The sequence below is a fragment of the Euprymna scolopes genome, chromosome 10, assembly GCF_053919585.1.
Source record: "Euprymna scolopes isolate OS-2025 chromosome 10, ASM5391958v1, whole genome shotgun sequence".
Classification (NCBI taxonomy): Eukaryota; Metazoa; Mollusca; class Cephalopoda; order Sepiida; family Sepiolidae; genus Euprymna; species Euprymna scolopes.
This window is the reverse complement of record NC_136491.1, coordinates 69,551,215-69,567,248: the sequence shown is the minus strand read 5'-3', so window position 1 is coordinate 69,567,248 and position 16,034 is coordinate 69,551,215. Positions and strand designations below refer to the sequence as shown.

Sequence of the window (16,034 nt, the reverse complement as noted above, 5' to 3'; positions counted from 1 at the left end):
AGGAATGTGCATATGTTTAAATATTTGTATATAAAAGAAGATGGGGCACATTATTTGAATGTCCAGCCACTGATTACCATCTTCTATGGTCAATTACTCCAAGGCCGATGCAGTGCTGCTGGGCAGAGGACGTGTTTCAAAGACCACATCAAGAGATCCCTGAAGAGGTGTCAAATAGACCCCTCTTCACTAGAAGAACTTGCTTCCAGCCAGGATCTCTGGCATTCCCTCTGCTCACAGAGAGTGAACATTATTGAAAAGCTGTGAATAGAAGACCATGTAGTGAAGTGTGCAAAGAGGCATGCTCACCAGGATATCCCTGCTCCACCCGGCACCTCCTTCACATGCCTAATCTGTAAGCGTACCTGATATTAGATATCAGTTAATAAATATTCACTAAATTTCAGATAATTTGAAGTATTTAAGAGTTTAGGAAGCATAACATGGGCACAATTTCCAATTTAGAAATTTAAATATTTCAGATTTGTATAAAATTTGATCCATAATTAATAGACACCAATAAAGAAAGATTCCCTGAATTTCAGTTTCTTTTTAACTTTAAACCTTAAATTTTAGACATTTTCTAGAATTAAAATAATGCGATGGATTTTGATCAAAATTGAAATAAGGGTTCTAGACATAATGTTTAGTACCATTATATCTTGATTTTAATTTTTGTCATGAGACATAAAAATGATGATAAACTGTTTTGCTCGAGAAATTATTTATACTGGTCCTGAGAGGGTTAGTTTTCTAGTTTATTAATAAAACAGAAATTATTGAATTGTTAACAGCCTCAAATATTCACCTTTTTATCTTCGTACCATTGTACAACAAATGTAAAAAGTTCCCTCCGCATTCTTGAATCCAACTATAATTAAATAAAAATTGAAAATATTAGAAAATGTCGGAGAATAATTTGCACACAAATAAATGTTGAAAGGGAAAACATTTTAAAATAATTTGAAAATAAGTAATAAACAAGTAGAATATGTTTCTTGAATTTCCAGGTTTTCATTTTCAAATGCAAATTTTATGTTGTTGCCTCTGATAACATTGCATGCTATCTTTCTCTACATTCAGAGTTAGTTGGATAGCAGCTATGTTAGGAGCATCATTATATATGGACAGTGAATGATGGAGCATCATCCAGTCCTCTCCCTTCCAACTGCAGTGCACTGACAGATAGTACCTGCAACGTAAAATCTGGCCAAACCCAATGCATTAGGTTAGAGGATTTATTGAAAGCACTACACTTACTCAACATGAAGGTTATCCTAAAGATACCAACATAATGGACTGAGACTAAAGCTGCTTTCAGGACTGCTAGCAACCACTGTAAAAGAGTAATAAACAATGCAAGATGCTCAGTCTGTTAAATCCAAAGTAGCTGAGCAGCGGCTTGGTTCCCATCAGTTTTGGCAAATAGCAAACAGGATCCTGAACAGAAGCATGCGTTCTATCCCAACCATTATCAATGGACCTGAGGTCATCTCGTCAGCATCAGACAAGGCCAGACTATTTGTCAAGAACTTTGAAGCTAAAGGCCATCAACTACCCGTATTTCCTCCTATAACAGACAACCCACTATGCAACATACAAATATTTGTGCATGAGGTCGCCAAGCTAATCAAAAACCTTGATTCCAGTAAAGCAACTGGCCCTAACAGCATTCCAGTTATAGTGTTGAAAAAGCTCCAACCAGAACTTGCCCCCATACTTACAAAACTGCTTAAGCGTTGCCTTGATGAGAAGTGCTTTCCAACACCCTGGAAAACCTCATCAGTATGCCCTGTATTTAAGAGTTCAGGTGATAAGTCATCTCTCTCTCAGTACAGATCAATAAGTCTCCTGTGTGTCATGAGTAAGCTACTGGAATCCATATTAAATAAAGTAGTAGTCAACCACCTCAGCAGAAACAACCTTCTTAGTTACATGCAATATGATTTCCGATCTGCAAGATCTACAGCAGATGTGCTAATGGTTATATCTCAGGATTAGTGAATCTCTTGACAAAGGCTTCCTTTCCAGGGCAATTGCTCTTGACATATAAAAGGCCTTCTTCGATAAGGTATGGCATAAGGGCCTACTTCACAAGATTTCCAGCTACGGTATCACTGGTAATGTTTTCTCAATCATTAAATCATTTCTCTTCGATGGTTGATGGGTAGAAATCAGAGGCCCACAGTATTAATGCTGGAGTCCCTCAGGGGTCCATCCTGGGCCCAACTCTCTTCCTGATCTACATCAATGATCTCCCAAAACACATACTTAAATCATTCGTTGACATCTATGCTGATGACATGACCATCTATGGCAACACATCAAAGGCCATAAATGACAAAGTTCTCTCTAATTTTCTCTCTTCTGATCTTGAGCGCATGGTACAATGGGGGAAGAAGTGGCTGGTTACTTTTAATGCATCCAAAACCAAGCTTCTATCTTTACATCATCAATGCTCTGAACCCCATCTGGCATCAATTGAAATGGATGGCTCTCATCTTGGGGAGGCTCCATGTTTTGACAAGCTTTTGGGTTTGACCTTTACTCCTGATCTGAAATGGAACACGTACATCAGATCTGTTGCCAAGGACGCTGGGAAAATGGTGGGATCCTTCTACCGCTCCAGAAAATATCTCACTATTGATGCAATTCTCTATCTGTATAAAAGCCAAGTACGTCCAACGATGGAGTACTGCTGACATATCTGGGCAGGAGCTGCTAAAAACAGCCTATCCTGCCTTGACAGAGTACAAAATAGACCTCGTAGCTTAGTGGGGGATGCCCTTTTCTCTTCCCTGCAGCCTCTCTCCCACAGAAGAGATATTGCGAGCCTGTCTTTGTTTTATCGTTATTTCCATGGCAAGTGCTCGTCTGAGCTCCAATCTCTCGTCCACCCTCGCCAATCTTTCGCGAGAAACACCCGTCTGGCTGAAACTACTGTCAATAATTTTCCCCACTCTTTATTTGTGCCTAAATCCAAACGTAGATTTCATGAGCAGAGCTTCTTTCTCAGAAGGGCACGACTGTGGAACTCTCTTCCGTTTGCCCGTTTTCCCACCTAACTACAACTTGGATGTCTTCAAGTCCAACGTAAACAAATTCCTGACAAACCGCCCTCTTAAGTAAGACACTCTATCAAATCTCCAATACTAATGATTACAATACTATCTCATTGATTACTGTACACACAATAACCCTTATCCCTGAGTGGCCTCCGGGCCTTGATAAGTGGTGACCTCGTGACCTCCATGCAAAAAAAAAGATGAATCTACAAGAGACGTTCCAAAAGTAAAAGTTAAAAAAAAGTTAAAGACAGAAGTGGTACGATTAAAACGAAGGGCCTCTTGTGCTTTAGAATCTATTTTTTTATACATATTCAGCACCATTCACAATGCACTTTTGCCAGGAATTCAATGACATATCTCTGCTTCTTATGCATGTCCATGACAGGAGTTGCTTTTTTTAGAGTTTCACACAGTCAATATCTGTGGCAGAGAAATGAAACTTTCAGGTCATGAATGCATAAGTTCAATGATCATAACAATGCAATCCCTTCTGATCTATTTGGACAGATTAAAAAAAAAAAGGAGGCATTACTTTTGGAACACCTCTCGTATTACACTGGTATAGTTATGTAAAACTTCATCACCCTGGATAAACTGGTGCAGAAACATGGATATTCTAAATCACAAAAAGGTTGACTGGTCAATGGAAAACTCGGAAGTACGTGATTAGACAAGCATGCAGAGAGTGGAATTTGGAGACAACTGACTTGTGAAAACTGAAGTGTGAGCTTTTATCAGAAAACTCCCTTGAACATGAGAAAAGCGATATTAAATGAATTGAAGATAGATTTTTTAGTTTTAACTTTTTATATGTCAATATCCAGAGTTTTAATCAAAGGAGGAAAGTAACAAAACAAATTATTCAGATGATTTCAGTATATTATTTTTATATATTTGCAACAATAGAGAAATACTATTTCCCCAAAATAAAATTTTTAAATAATCAAAGTTATCTTCCATAAATTTTAAATATTCTTCTTAATAGTTATGAAAAAAAAAAAATGAAAACAAAGCTTAGATTTAAGAATTGAACTACAAGTGCTGATATTTTCATATTTAAAGCACATTTCTTTGCAAAACTGAAAGTTTAACAAAATCCTAGATCAAAACATTAAACTGACACATTTTATTTAAAAAGTAATTCTGACATTTTACAGTAATAAATCCAAGAACTTTTAAATCCTGTCAATTTTACTGTGTTTAGTTTTTGTTTTGATACATCATCATCATCATTATATTCGATTTAACATCTGGCATGTGTTGGATGGCATTAGAAATTAACTTCTAAACTAACTTATTTTAAGCCAAGATTTTATTTATCATTTCATCCTCTCAAATCCATTCTTATCACTTCCTTTCATATTTTCTTTGGGTTTTCTCTGTGAACTGAACCTGCTACTCTAACTGTTCTACAGTTACTAATCCAAAAACTCATTTATTCTATCAAGGTGGTCGTATCATAAAAGCCTCTTGTTCTGCACACATTTTCATATCCTGTCAAAATTTGATCTTCCTCTGAGGTTATCTTTTAAGACTCACATTACACATTTATTGCCATCAATCTCATATCATTTCGTACTGGCCAGATGTTATGTCCATAAAGCATCACAAACAACACTGGTAACGCTTTGGTGTGAACACTGGTAACGCTCTGCTCATTATTAATGACAGAATGTGCCTGAACTTACTCCATGCACTCCTAATTCTTACACTAACACTAACACCTGCTCTACTTTCTGCTTCAATGGTATTACAAAGGTAACAAAACTTCTCGGCAACATGAATCCAGATATACTTTCTCCACATCTGAACAATCATCTCACATTTCTTGCACACAAACTGGTTATCCGTTCTCAACCAACTAGAACATTAAACAAATTGTTTAAACTTTTTAACAAGTATTTCTTACCTTCTCTATCAACATTTTTATCAAACTGGCAATATTCTTACGGCACGCTGCAGATTTATCATTTATTAAAGAGGCACTGAGAGGTAAGAAAAAAAAGAGGGCTTCGTCTGCAATAAAATGCTGAAATCATAAAGAGAACAATTAAACATTAGAAAAACTTTCCAAAATTTTCAAAACATTAACAAAAGAACAATTCTCATTTATGCTGAATTTTTAAACTCAGACCCAAATAGCATTTAAGCTAACAAATCAAACATACTTTATAAATAGACACTTTTAATTTATCATTGCTGTGCCACATTATTGACAATAAGTACAATTTATTTAAAAAAATTAGTACCAAGCAGATAACAGTAGTCAAAATAATCCAAATAATATAATTCTTTCACATGTGCTGTTGGTTATTTTGTTTTATGGCATATGAAATCTTTGTTGAATTTAATTGTTATGATAACAAACTACTTTGGTTTCAAGTTGGTTAATTTATATGCAAAACACTGACTGCAATTTTATGTCATACCTGAAACAGATTCTATTTGAACTGAGAGACAATGACATAATATTCCAACGAAAGTAAATGCAAATAACGAAGGACTCCACACTCAGCAAAGCTCCCAAATTAGAGGCGCCCTAGTTTGATGTCATCTGCAAGTGATAGTGTGAGTGCATAGTAATACAAAATGTTAAAACTTTTTAATATATTAACTTCCAAACTAATTGGAGGTAATGTCATATAGTCATCGGATGAGTGTCGCATTATGCTGTCGGTGATAGAATACCATATTATGCAGTTGGCAATAGAGTACCGTGTTATACAGCCGTTGAAAGAGTATTATGTTATATAGTCTTTGATATAGTGTCATCAAAAGAGTACTAAGTTATATATACCCTCTTAACACCATTGCATTTCGAGGGGTCATGATATTCTTGGTTCTTTTAGGGAATACTGATATATTTGTTGATGAAAAATGACAACATTTTATCTTTACATTAGATTTGATTTACTTAAATGGAGATCCAATTCCTTAATTAAACGTTGATACTGGTCTATCACTTCTACTTTTCAAAACTTTACATGAAGTATTGCTTAGCTCAGCAGTTCCTATAAAGTGCAGCATGCAGGTATAGTAGGAAAATTGAAAGAAAGAAAAAAAAAATGAAAAAATTTTCTAAAAATCTTTATATAGCTGCATGGCTTTATATTTTCTGCATATCCAACGAACATATTATAAAGTAAGAGTGTTTCATGTTCCGAATCACTATTACTTAGAATTTTCCTTTTTTCTTTGATTTTTTAATGCATTTCATATCAGCACAAAATTAGGTGTTCCAGAAACCAATATTTTATTCTGAAAATACAGTTCAGAGATAAACGTTTGGAAACCACTGGCTTAGGTAAACTTCTGCCATCACTTGAACTTAATATCAATCTACATGACATCATTAAGGTTAAGCAATCCACTATATACTTTTCATATGGAGTTCTAGCTGATCCTAGCACCATTATCCCTTATAAAGAATTACACCTGGAGAATAATCTTTAAATTTTAGTTCAAAATGGTTTAAACATTAAAATAATTATTTCTACTGGCATTTTTAGAATATAAAATAACTAGGTTCTTTTCTAGAATACCACCAAACAGTTTTGTTTTTCATTAGCTCATATTGGAAATGTTCTTTTTAACTTTTTTTTTTTCAAGGCAAAAATTTTAAACATGATATTTGAAATTAGTTTTTGTGGGGTATATGGTTAGAAAAACAAAAAAAAAACAAAAAAAACGTACCGGGCATATCTGCATCGCTCTTTGGGAAAGAAGAAGGAAAGGATGGCTAGCTCATTTATATACATGAAGGGCATCTTGGGAAAGCAGGGTATGATGGGAGAAGCTTTTTTTTTTTTCCTGTCTCTTCCTTTTTTTCTAGATAGGAGGATATAAAAGCTGGGAAAAATTCCCTGGAGGTGGCAAAAAGAAAAAAGTCATGAACATCTTCTCTTGAAAAGTATTTCGTGTTGCTGACGTTCAGATTGTGCGGTGTGACATTGGTGGCGAGAGGCCAGGTGTGGTCGATTGGAAAAGAAGAGGGCAGAAATGTGCTGTTGTCAAGCGAGTGACTCACTCCTTCCCGAACCCCAGAACCGAATCCTGATTGTAACCCTAGAGTTTTTCTAAAAAATCTTTTGGCAAGCAATATATCTCCACACAAGCAACGTTGGGTGAATACTGCTAGTCAGTTTAGTAAAATCTCATTTGTGATGTAAGTATAATAATGGAAATTAAATTTGTTCAAAGAAAAGATAAGTATACTTACAGGTGGGAATGTCCTTATGATTGCAGTCAGGATTTCAATGGCTGATAATCTTCCAGTTTCAATAGAAAAACCCAAATGCTTCACAAAAAATTCCACATAAGCACGTCCTTTGTCTGCAAGCGAATAATCCAGCAAATATCGAAGAACTGTCTGCAACACAAGAAAAAGAGTTTACTAGGTACCTCCAAAGTGCACCATAAAATTATTCCCCTCCCACTTATATGTAACACAATGCAACTATAAGTTCATATTAGCATCATAACTGTTGTACCATTCAAGCTTAAAATAAATTGGTAAAAAAATTTTTTTTTAATTTTTCAGCATACGAAAACAAGGAAAATGAAAGACTAACATCATATTTATATTATCAGTGCCTTAAATATAGTCGCCATTTTTAAGCTACAGATATACATGTGTTTAATAAATCTAGCAAAACTCAACTAAGGGTCAAATTTTTCAATACTTATGCACTTTTGGATTAATTTATGTTTGAAATATAGTTTCTGCAAAATATATGACGGGAAATAAAAATTATTAAGAATAATTCAATTTTTAAAAAATTAAAATGATTTAAATTCCATTCTACCTAAATGTTCATTTTTAAACATAAAATTTTGAGTAAATATTTCCTACTTTTTCAAAATATCTATATAAATAAAGTGAACTCATTTTTTCCCGTCTGATTTTTACATTAATAGGATTAAAAATCAAGATATTTCATGCAAATATAATATGCACAAATGGCAGAACAATATCTGAGGTGTGTTATAGGCTTATTATTTCTCAAATTCCTCGATAATCTTAGATTTCTATACTTTTTCTGCTGAGAAGTCACAGCCAAAATCGGTTAAGATCAATGGAAGTGGTAAAATATTTTCTCTCTAATAAATTCCTCCTCCCCCTGCCACCACTTAACACCATTTGGGGATCGTTCACAAGGAACAGTTGAGAAGAGAACACCGGTTTGGCTTCGTAGTTCTTTCATGTGAAGTTATTTAAAATCACTAAACTAAGCTGCAGTGCTCTGTGGCGTAGTGGTTAGCGTGCTGGACAATTCACATTATATTTTCACGTTCGCACCGACCTACCGTAGTCGTTTTTTTTTTTTTTTTTTTTTTTTTTTTTTCCCTAAACAACTGGAATGGACTTTTCTTGGTGGCCGAACTGTTAACGTTGCAGATGTTTTTTTTTTTTGTTTTTTTTTCACACTTTATTTTCCTACTTTTACTCATGACTCCGGGTTTGATCCTTCCTACTTACCTACCATAACATTTTTTTAAACTCCCCCCCCCCCGTCCCGGAAACAAACACTCGGGCAACGCCGGGTACCCCCGCTAGTGTTACTATAAAAATAATTATTTCCAACTATAAAATATTTTGACAGCAATTTCAAAATACTTTATTGCAAAAATATGATTTGTCACTAGTGCCTATGTTAATTATAATATATAACTTATTAATACTGAATGTACATACAAAATGATCACTTTCACAATGTGAAAGGAGAATTGGGGTCCTTAGAGTTTACCATATACAAATACTTAAAACTATATTAAAAATAACACATTTTGCCATTTCTATATTAATATTTGCATCATAAAAATATTATACTTATGCTAAACTAATTGAATACTTGTCTCAGGATGGGAAAAATTAATCCCCCAGTTTTGCACCACTTTTATGCCCCATTATGAAGATAAAAATCAAGATATAGTGTTACTAAACCACAAGTCTAGAATCCTTATTCAATTTTTATGAAAATTTATTACATAATTATGATTTTAGCACATGTCTAAAATTTAAGGCTTAAGCTTGAAGGGATTTTAAGAAATTGAAATTTGGAGAATCTTGCTGGATTAGCATTTACTGATTATGAATTAAATTTAATGTGAATCTAACATCTTAAATTTTAAATGGGAGATTGTGCTCATATTATGTTCCCTAAAAACCCTTGAAAATACTTCAAAATAAACTAAAATTTGGGAAATATTTTTAATTGACGTCTAATATTTGTTAAAATTTCACAAAAATTAAAGATATTTGAATTTTCATGAAGGGCTTTTCACCCCTTCTTTGTTTTCTTTGAATAAAATTAAACTATATATAGCCAATATTTATGCTTGTAGAAGTAAAAATACTTTATTTATGCAATAAGAATTAAGACATTCTTCTTGCATAAATAAAAGTAATATATGTCACCGTTTATGAATTTTCAAAAAAAAAATAAATAGTGGTAGAGGTTGTGGCCAACAAGTTACAAATATGTCCAGTGTAATATAAAAATGAGGAAAGTTCTTTATCAGAACTCTGACTAGATTGTATAACAGTGTGATACAACTACTTCTGCTACTAACACAAGAACACCCTACAATAGTTTGTTTCCAAGAAACCTTCCTGAAACAAAACATTAATATTAAGAACTGCCAAATATTTAATTACACTCATAACTAGAGGTGGGGGGCTAACAATTCTAGTCAGAAACGATGTACCCTACAGCAGTAATAAAAAGGGTAACACATTGGAAAAGTTTATTAACAAAAATGATATATGCTTCCTACACACCTACACACTTCAACCCAACTAGCAGAAACCACTCCGCCATTGACCTAAGCTAATGTTAGCCATCAATACAACATATTGACTTTAACTGGAAAGTATATGATGATCATTTTCCAATACTGACAGAAAGCCCAAAATCTAACAGAGAAAAACCTCCCCAATGGAAAATAAATAAGACAAATTGGCAAATATTCAAAGAAAAATGTAGGAATAGGTTGAACCACACTGAGACAAACAACAACTCAGTAAAATATTTCACGGAACACTAATCGAAATCGCAAACAAATGCATCCTTTAAACCTCAGCACCTAACAGGCTCAGCAAAACCTGGTTTGATGACAAATGTCGGAAAGCCATCAAATTGTGAAAAACAGCTTTAAAGAAATTCCAAAAACAACCCACAATTTCAAATCTGATTGATACAAGCTACACAGAGCTAAAGTTGTTGGGTAATTAAGGCAGTTAAAAAATAATGCTGGAAAAACTATGCCAGCAAATTGAATTCCTCCTCGGAAGTGAGAGCAATATGGAAGATGATTCGAAAAATTGCAGGTAAACATTAAACAACACCAATTAAACACCTCCTTAAAAATAACTCCCGAGTAACTGATAAAAAGGACATAGCAGACTTACTAGCTGAAACCTTTTCCCAAAATTCATCCAATCAAAACCATAACACAAAATTCATGACAATTAAACAAAATGTTGAACAGCACAAACTAAATTTTAAATCGAAAAACCTAGATTACAATAAACTTCTTACATTAACCGAATTAAAAGATTCCATTAAAAGATCCCACAACACAACAACACATTCTTGTGGTAACTCCCTACAAAATCACTAAAATTACTACTAAAAACTTATAACAAATTATGGACAGAAGGTGAATTACAGAGGCAACCTACAATAATAGCAATCCCAAAATCAGAAGAGAATTTGAACCCACAAAACTATGGACCGATCTCATTAACCAGCTGTTTGTGTAAAATAATGGAGAAAATAATAAATGACAGATTATTTTAGTATCTTGAATCCAACAACTTTATCTCCAACCTACAATGTGGATTTCATAATAAAAGAAGTACAACACCTAGTCCGACTGGAAACAGCTATAAGGGAAGCATTTCTCAGGAATGAGCACCAATCAGCAATCTTTTTCAACCTAGAGAAGACTTATGACTCTACATGGAATTATGGAATAATGAGAAACTTGCATAATCTTGATTTAAAAGGCAGACTCCCACAATTTATAAAGGGATTCTTATCTGACCGCAAATTTAGGGTTCACATTGGATCCACTTTCCTTGACACCATGGAGCCAAGAGGAGGGATTCCCTCAAGGAAGTGTATTATCTGTGACGCTATTCAATGTTAAAATCAACAGCATAGTAAAATGTTTGGACCCTAGCATTGAGGGATCTTTATATGTAGAAGATCTCCTGGTGTATTGCAGATCAAAATATATACACACCATTGAACACAAACTCCAACAATGCCTAAACAAATTGAACAAATAGGCAACAAAAAATGGATATAGATTCTCCAAATAAAAAATTAAATGCATACATTTCTGTCAGAAGAGAAAACTTCACAATAACCCTACACTGAAATTCGAAATAACGGTAATCCCCACTGTAAATGAACACCAATTTCTGGGATTAATATTTGATAAAAAAACTGACATTCATCCCCACCTGAAGAACCTAAGAAGTAAAAAAAAAAAAAAAAAAGTAGTTGAAATAAAAGACTACAACTACTGCATGTGATACCTCACACAGAGTAAGAAGTAGACCAAGAAACTTTAATGAAACAATATAGGACATTGATTAGATATAAACTAGATTACGGTAGTTTTATATACCAATCAGTTAGAAACTTTTACCTTAAGATTTTAGATCCGATCTGCCATTGAGACCCAAGATTAGCACTCAGTGCTTTTAGAACATACCCAGTTGAAAGATTTCTTTAAATATAAGGGGTCACAAACTGGGTGCTCAATATTAAACTAAATTAAAAGCACACCCAAATAATCCAGTATATGAAATTACATTCAATCCAAGATATAAGGAGTCATTTGAAACAAAAAGAAAAGCTATAAAACCCTTTAGTCTTCAAATGGAATTAATACTACAGGAATCAGAAATGCCTGTTGAAAATATCCAGGAACACATTCTGCCTCAAACTCCACCTTGGATTATCCAAAAAACCAAAAATAATTCTAAAATTAAACGGACCCCCAAAAGCAAAAACCCACCCTAGTACCTACCATGAAAAAAAACGATGATATTCTTCTGAAATACCCTGACAATCTACAAATTTTTACTGACAGCTCGAAAGACCACAGTACAGTGGTATGTGCTGCCATTTCAAATAGAACAACTCTAAAAAAAAAATGTCTATTCTGTCAGAAAATTTGCACCATCAAACATCTTTTTGTAGAATGTAGAGCCCTTGATACCACTAGAAAACAATATCTAAAATCTAACAATATGAAGAATATTTTCGAAACAACTGCTTAGACGAAATTTTTTGAGAATAACAAGACTATTCTCAAAAATATAAAAAAGGAAAAAGATTTTTTTGTTTTTTTTTTCCATGTATTAAAAAATAAATTAATGAGGTTTGATATTCTGGTTAAACATCTCATCAAGCAAACAAACAAAAGAAAAATAACTTCTCTCTACAAAACCACTCAACTAAACCCTATGAATAAATATTTGAAGATTAAGCCCCCCCCCCCAATTATTTTTTTTAATGGTTAAATTCAATATGACTAAAAAAAAAAAATACAAAAAAAAAAAAAAAAAAAACAAGACAACTAATTACTTGAAGATATAAAAAATCTAGAACATGAAATATTTTTTTTAAAATCACTGGATTCAGCATTAAATAACCCAAAAGGGTTGATATGCCATAAAACAAAAGCAATCAACCAACTTATTTCAGTATGGTCCATATACTGCAGAAGTAACTGTTATGCATGTACATTTACAGATAAATGGGGGAAAGTTTTTACTGCATTTAAAAAGCAAATTTTTTTATGAAATTGCATTTTCGACTTCTACAGTTTACAGACTATGCTGAAATAATAAACTCATTCTTATCATGTTAACAATTCTGTACTTTCACCTAACAATTTAATCAACAAAAGATACTGTAACAATAGAACTTGAAAATATTATAAAATAATTAACTGGCATATCATACTATTTGCTACTTAATTATTAGCGAACAGCCGTTTTCTTTGAGTTCCCAGTAATGGGTCACTGAAGCTGATTTTATTCAATGTGTTTTTGTTATTGAAGGATACCATAAAATTGTATTTAACTTAAAAATATGATAAAAAATATAGCAAGATTTGTAGAAGTAAAATTCCAAATAAACTTAAAATGGCCCCTTCCATTTGTCTGTAAATGTAACTGCGCAAGCATAGTTTGGTACTTCTGCAATTACTTTATGTAAAAATAATTTCATAAAATCAAAACTAAATTCTCTACAATGCAATATAGACTACATATATTGTGGACTAAGTAACTATGGGGAGGCATGTGAGCTTCCTCCTAGTGAACCACAGTGGGGTTCCTGACTAGAGCAGGCAATTAATCAATTTGCTTGATGAATGGGCGATTTCACTGATTTTGGTGACAATAAAAGTATATATATAGAGAAAGAGAGAGAGAAGAGATTCCATGTATGCTTCAAGAGATATATTTTGAAAAATTTTAAAATGGTAGTTGAAACATAAACTGATGTTACTGTTTCAATAATTTTTTATTATCTTATAATTATAATAACAATAAATTATTAAAACAACAGTTTTATTCTTCAAGTATTATTTCCATGATATATAGAGAGAAAGATAAGAGGAGGAAACATTAACTTGTTACAATTAATATTTTTAGTTTTAGTGATTTTATTTTATTTTTTTTGTAATTTTTAATCTTTGAGCAATATATATTCAATAAAATTTCTTATAACATTTACAGACTTATCTTCATACAAGTGTAAAAAATGCTATGACTCTTAAAATATATAAATTTATGGTAGCAAGAGTAACCTAATATTAGAATAGGTAATATCAAAATCTAAAACTTGATTACCAAGATTTATATCCTATATTCAATGACTTGCACATTAAATTATGCAGTTAAAAATATCAAATGTGATAAAGTTAGAAGAATAAAGGATGATTAAAAGTATACTTTTTCTTATAAAGTCTTAAAAATAGAGTAGAAAATGAAATGTTACCTCTCGACATTGTTTTCTGACATATGATACTTCAGAAGTTATGGCCATCTGTTTTATTATGCTCATCATGTCAGCAATTTCTGGACTATCAATTTTTCTGTGTAAAATTGCCTAAAGAAAAAATGATTGAAAATCAAATTGATTAGACACAATGCAAAAGCTTATAAAAAAAAAAAAAATTTTAATTTTGAAGATTTTTCTTCAAGATTCATCTGATATGTCTTTTAAACAGTTTAACTTATAACCACCCGAAGAGATTTGAAAGAAACTTCTTGAATAATAGTTATTTCTATTTATAAAATTGTGAAAAACTCATTCACCAGGTAAACTTTTATTCTAGCATTTTAGTTTAATTTATGAACAAATTAAATATAATTTTCAACTAAGAGCTTGCTTGTTTGGTCCATTTTACTGGCTATAAAAACTAATGAGTGTAACAAATTAGTCTGAATTCGTGTAATAGGTCAGTGGACTTAATTAGTAGAATAAATATACTTGATTTCAAATATGCAGTTGATCAAGTTAGTAGACTTGTGCCTTCACTAAGTTTCCAGATTTATTTTGTACAGGCATTTAAAATTGTCATAGACTCTTGAAAATTCAGTATGGTATTGCTACATCTTATGAGATGACTGACCAATTTTTATGATTTCAGCTTCAAATAAACAGCTACAGCAGGAATTGGAATGCACCCTACTAAAGCCTGGTTGTCACAGTTAATGAATTTCAAGAATGCAATGTGGATGTGAGGACACTTTAGAAGAACGATATGCAATAAAATTCCGTTTTAAACGTAGAAAAAGTGCCACAGAAACATATGAAATACTTCAGATTGCTTTTGGATCATTTTGCATGAATTGAGCATCAGTTTTTGAATGGCATAAGAGATTCAAGGAAGGCAACGAGTCTGTGAGGGATGTTAAGAGGTGTGGGAGGAGTAAGGAAGTCAGAATACCAGAGTTGATTGCCCAAATAAAGAATTTTATGGATAAGAACCATCATGTATCTATAGAGATAAATGCACAGTTTTATGAGTGTGGAAACTGAATATACAATTATTCACAAGAAACTGAAGATTCAGAAGAGTTCCAAGGATGTTCCATCTCTGTCACAGACTATTTAGCCTAGATGGCCATCAGGACAATTCCTCACTCTCTCTATAATCCAGACCTTGCTCCCTGTGACTTTTGGTTATTCCCTAAGCTCAAGGAAAACCTTGGAGGCTGTCATTATGAGATAATTGAGAAGATGAAAGAGGCTGTGATTAGGGTCATTGACATGCTCACACAAGAGGACCTCCACGGAGCCTTTCACGAGTTATTGGAATGGTACAAGTGCATTGCAGCTGGAGGAGATTACTTCGAAGGGGACTAGTTTCATGTGTGTACTATCAATAACAGTGCCCATATGAAAAAAGTTTGGAAACTTATTTAAGGCACCTCGTCAGATACTAAATCAAAAATTAACTTTTATTTGTATTATACTTAGGGCTTTAAATGCTTATCTAATGAATGCTATTGTTTTGTTAAAAGATATCTCCTGAAGTTGAACTGCAGATTTAACGTTTGATTTATTGAATTGAATCGTACATTGGTTTTGGTCAACAAAATTAATATTTACTGTCCTCACTAAATATTTGTTTTCCAAACAAGATGCAAAAGAACATGTTTCATGCAACATCACATGCAAGGATTTGATCAACCAAAACCTAAGATTATCAAACAACCAAAAGGAAGACCTGATATCAAATGACAAATTCTATGTCTTCCTGCCTCGCAACTCATAACACCATATAAACTTTTTTTATTCCTCCATTTTATATTAAATATTTGGAGTGTGCGCATTCATTGGGTGGGACAGAGATATAATAATTTTGATAACTTTATAGTCTTTGACCTTCTTAGGGGATATCTAGCATTTCACGGCAATGAATCAGGAC

General features: G+C 32.9%; 1 protein-coding gene across 1 annotated transcript in view; it reads right to left on the bottom strand.

Moving 5' to 3' along the window:
- The window catches only part of LOC145286076 (small subunit processome component 20 homolog), a 169,371-nt gene that overhangs the window by 14,573 nt on the left and 138,764 nt on the right, over positions 1-16,034 (bottom strand). Inside the window, exons 53-56 of the mRNA XM_080134747.1 lie at positions 14,096-14,206; positions 7,288-7,437; positions 4,978-5,097; positions 809-871 (exon numbers count right to left, since the gene is read on the bottom strand). Of these exons, the coding sequence (XP_079990873.1) occupies positions 809-871; positions 4,978-5,097; positions 7,288-7,437; positions 14,096-14,206 (444 nt within the window). The remainder of the gene's footprint in view (positions 1-808; positions 872-4,977; positions 5,098-7,287; positions 7,438-14,095; positions 14,207-16,034) is intronic.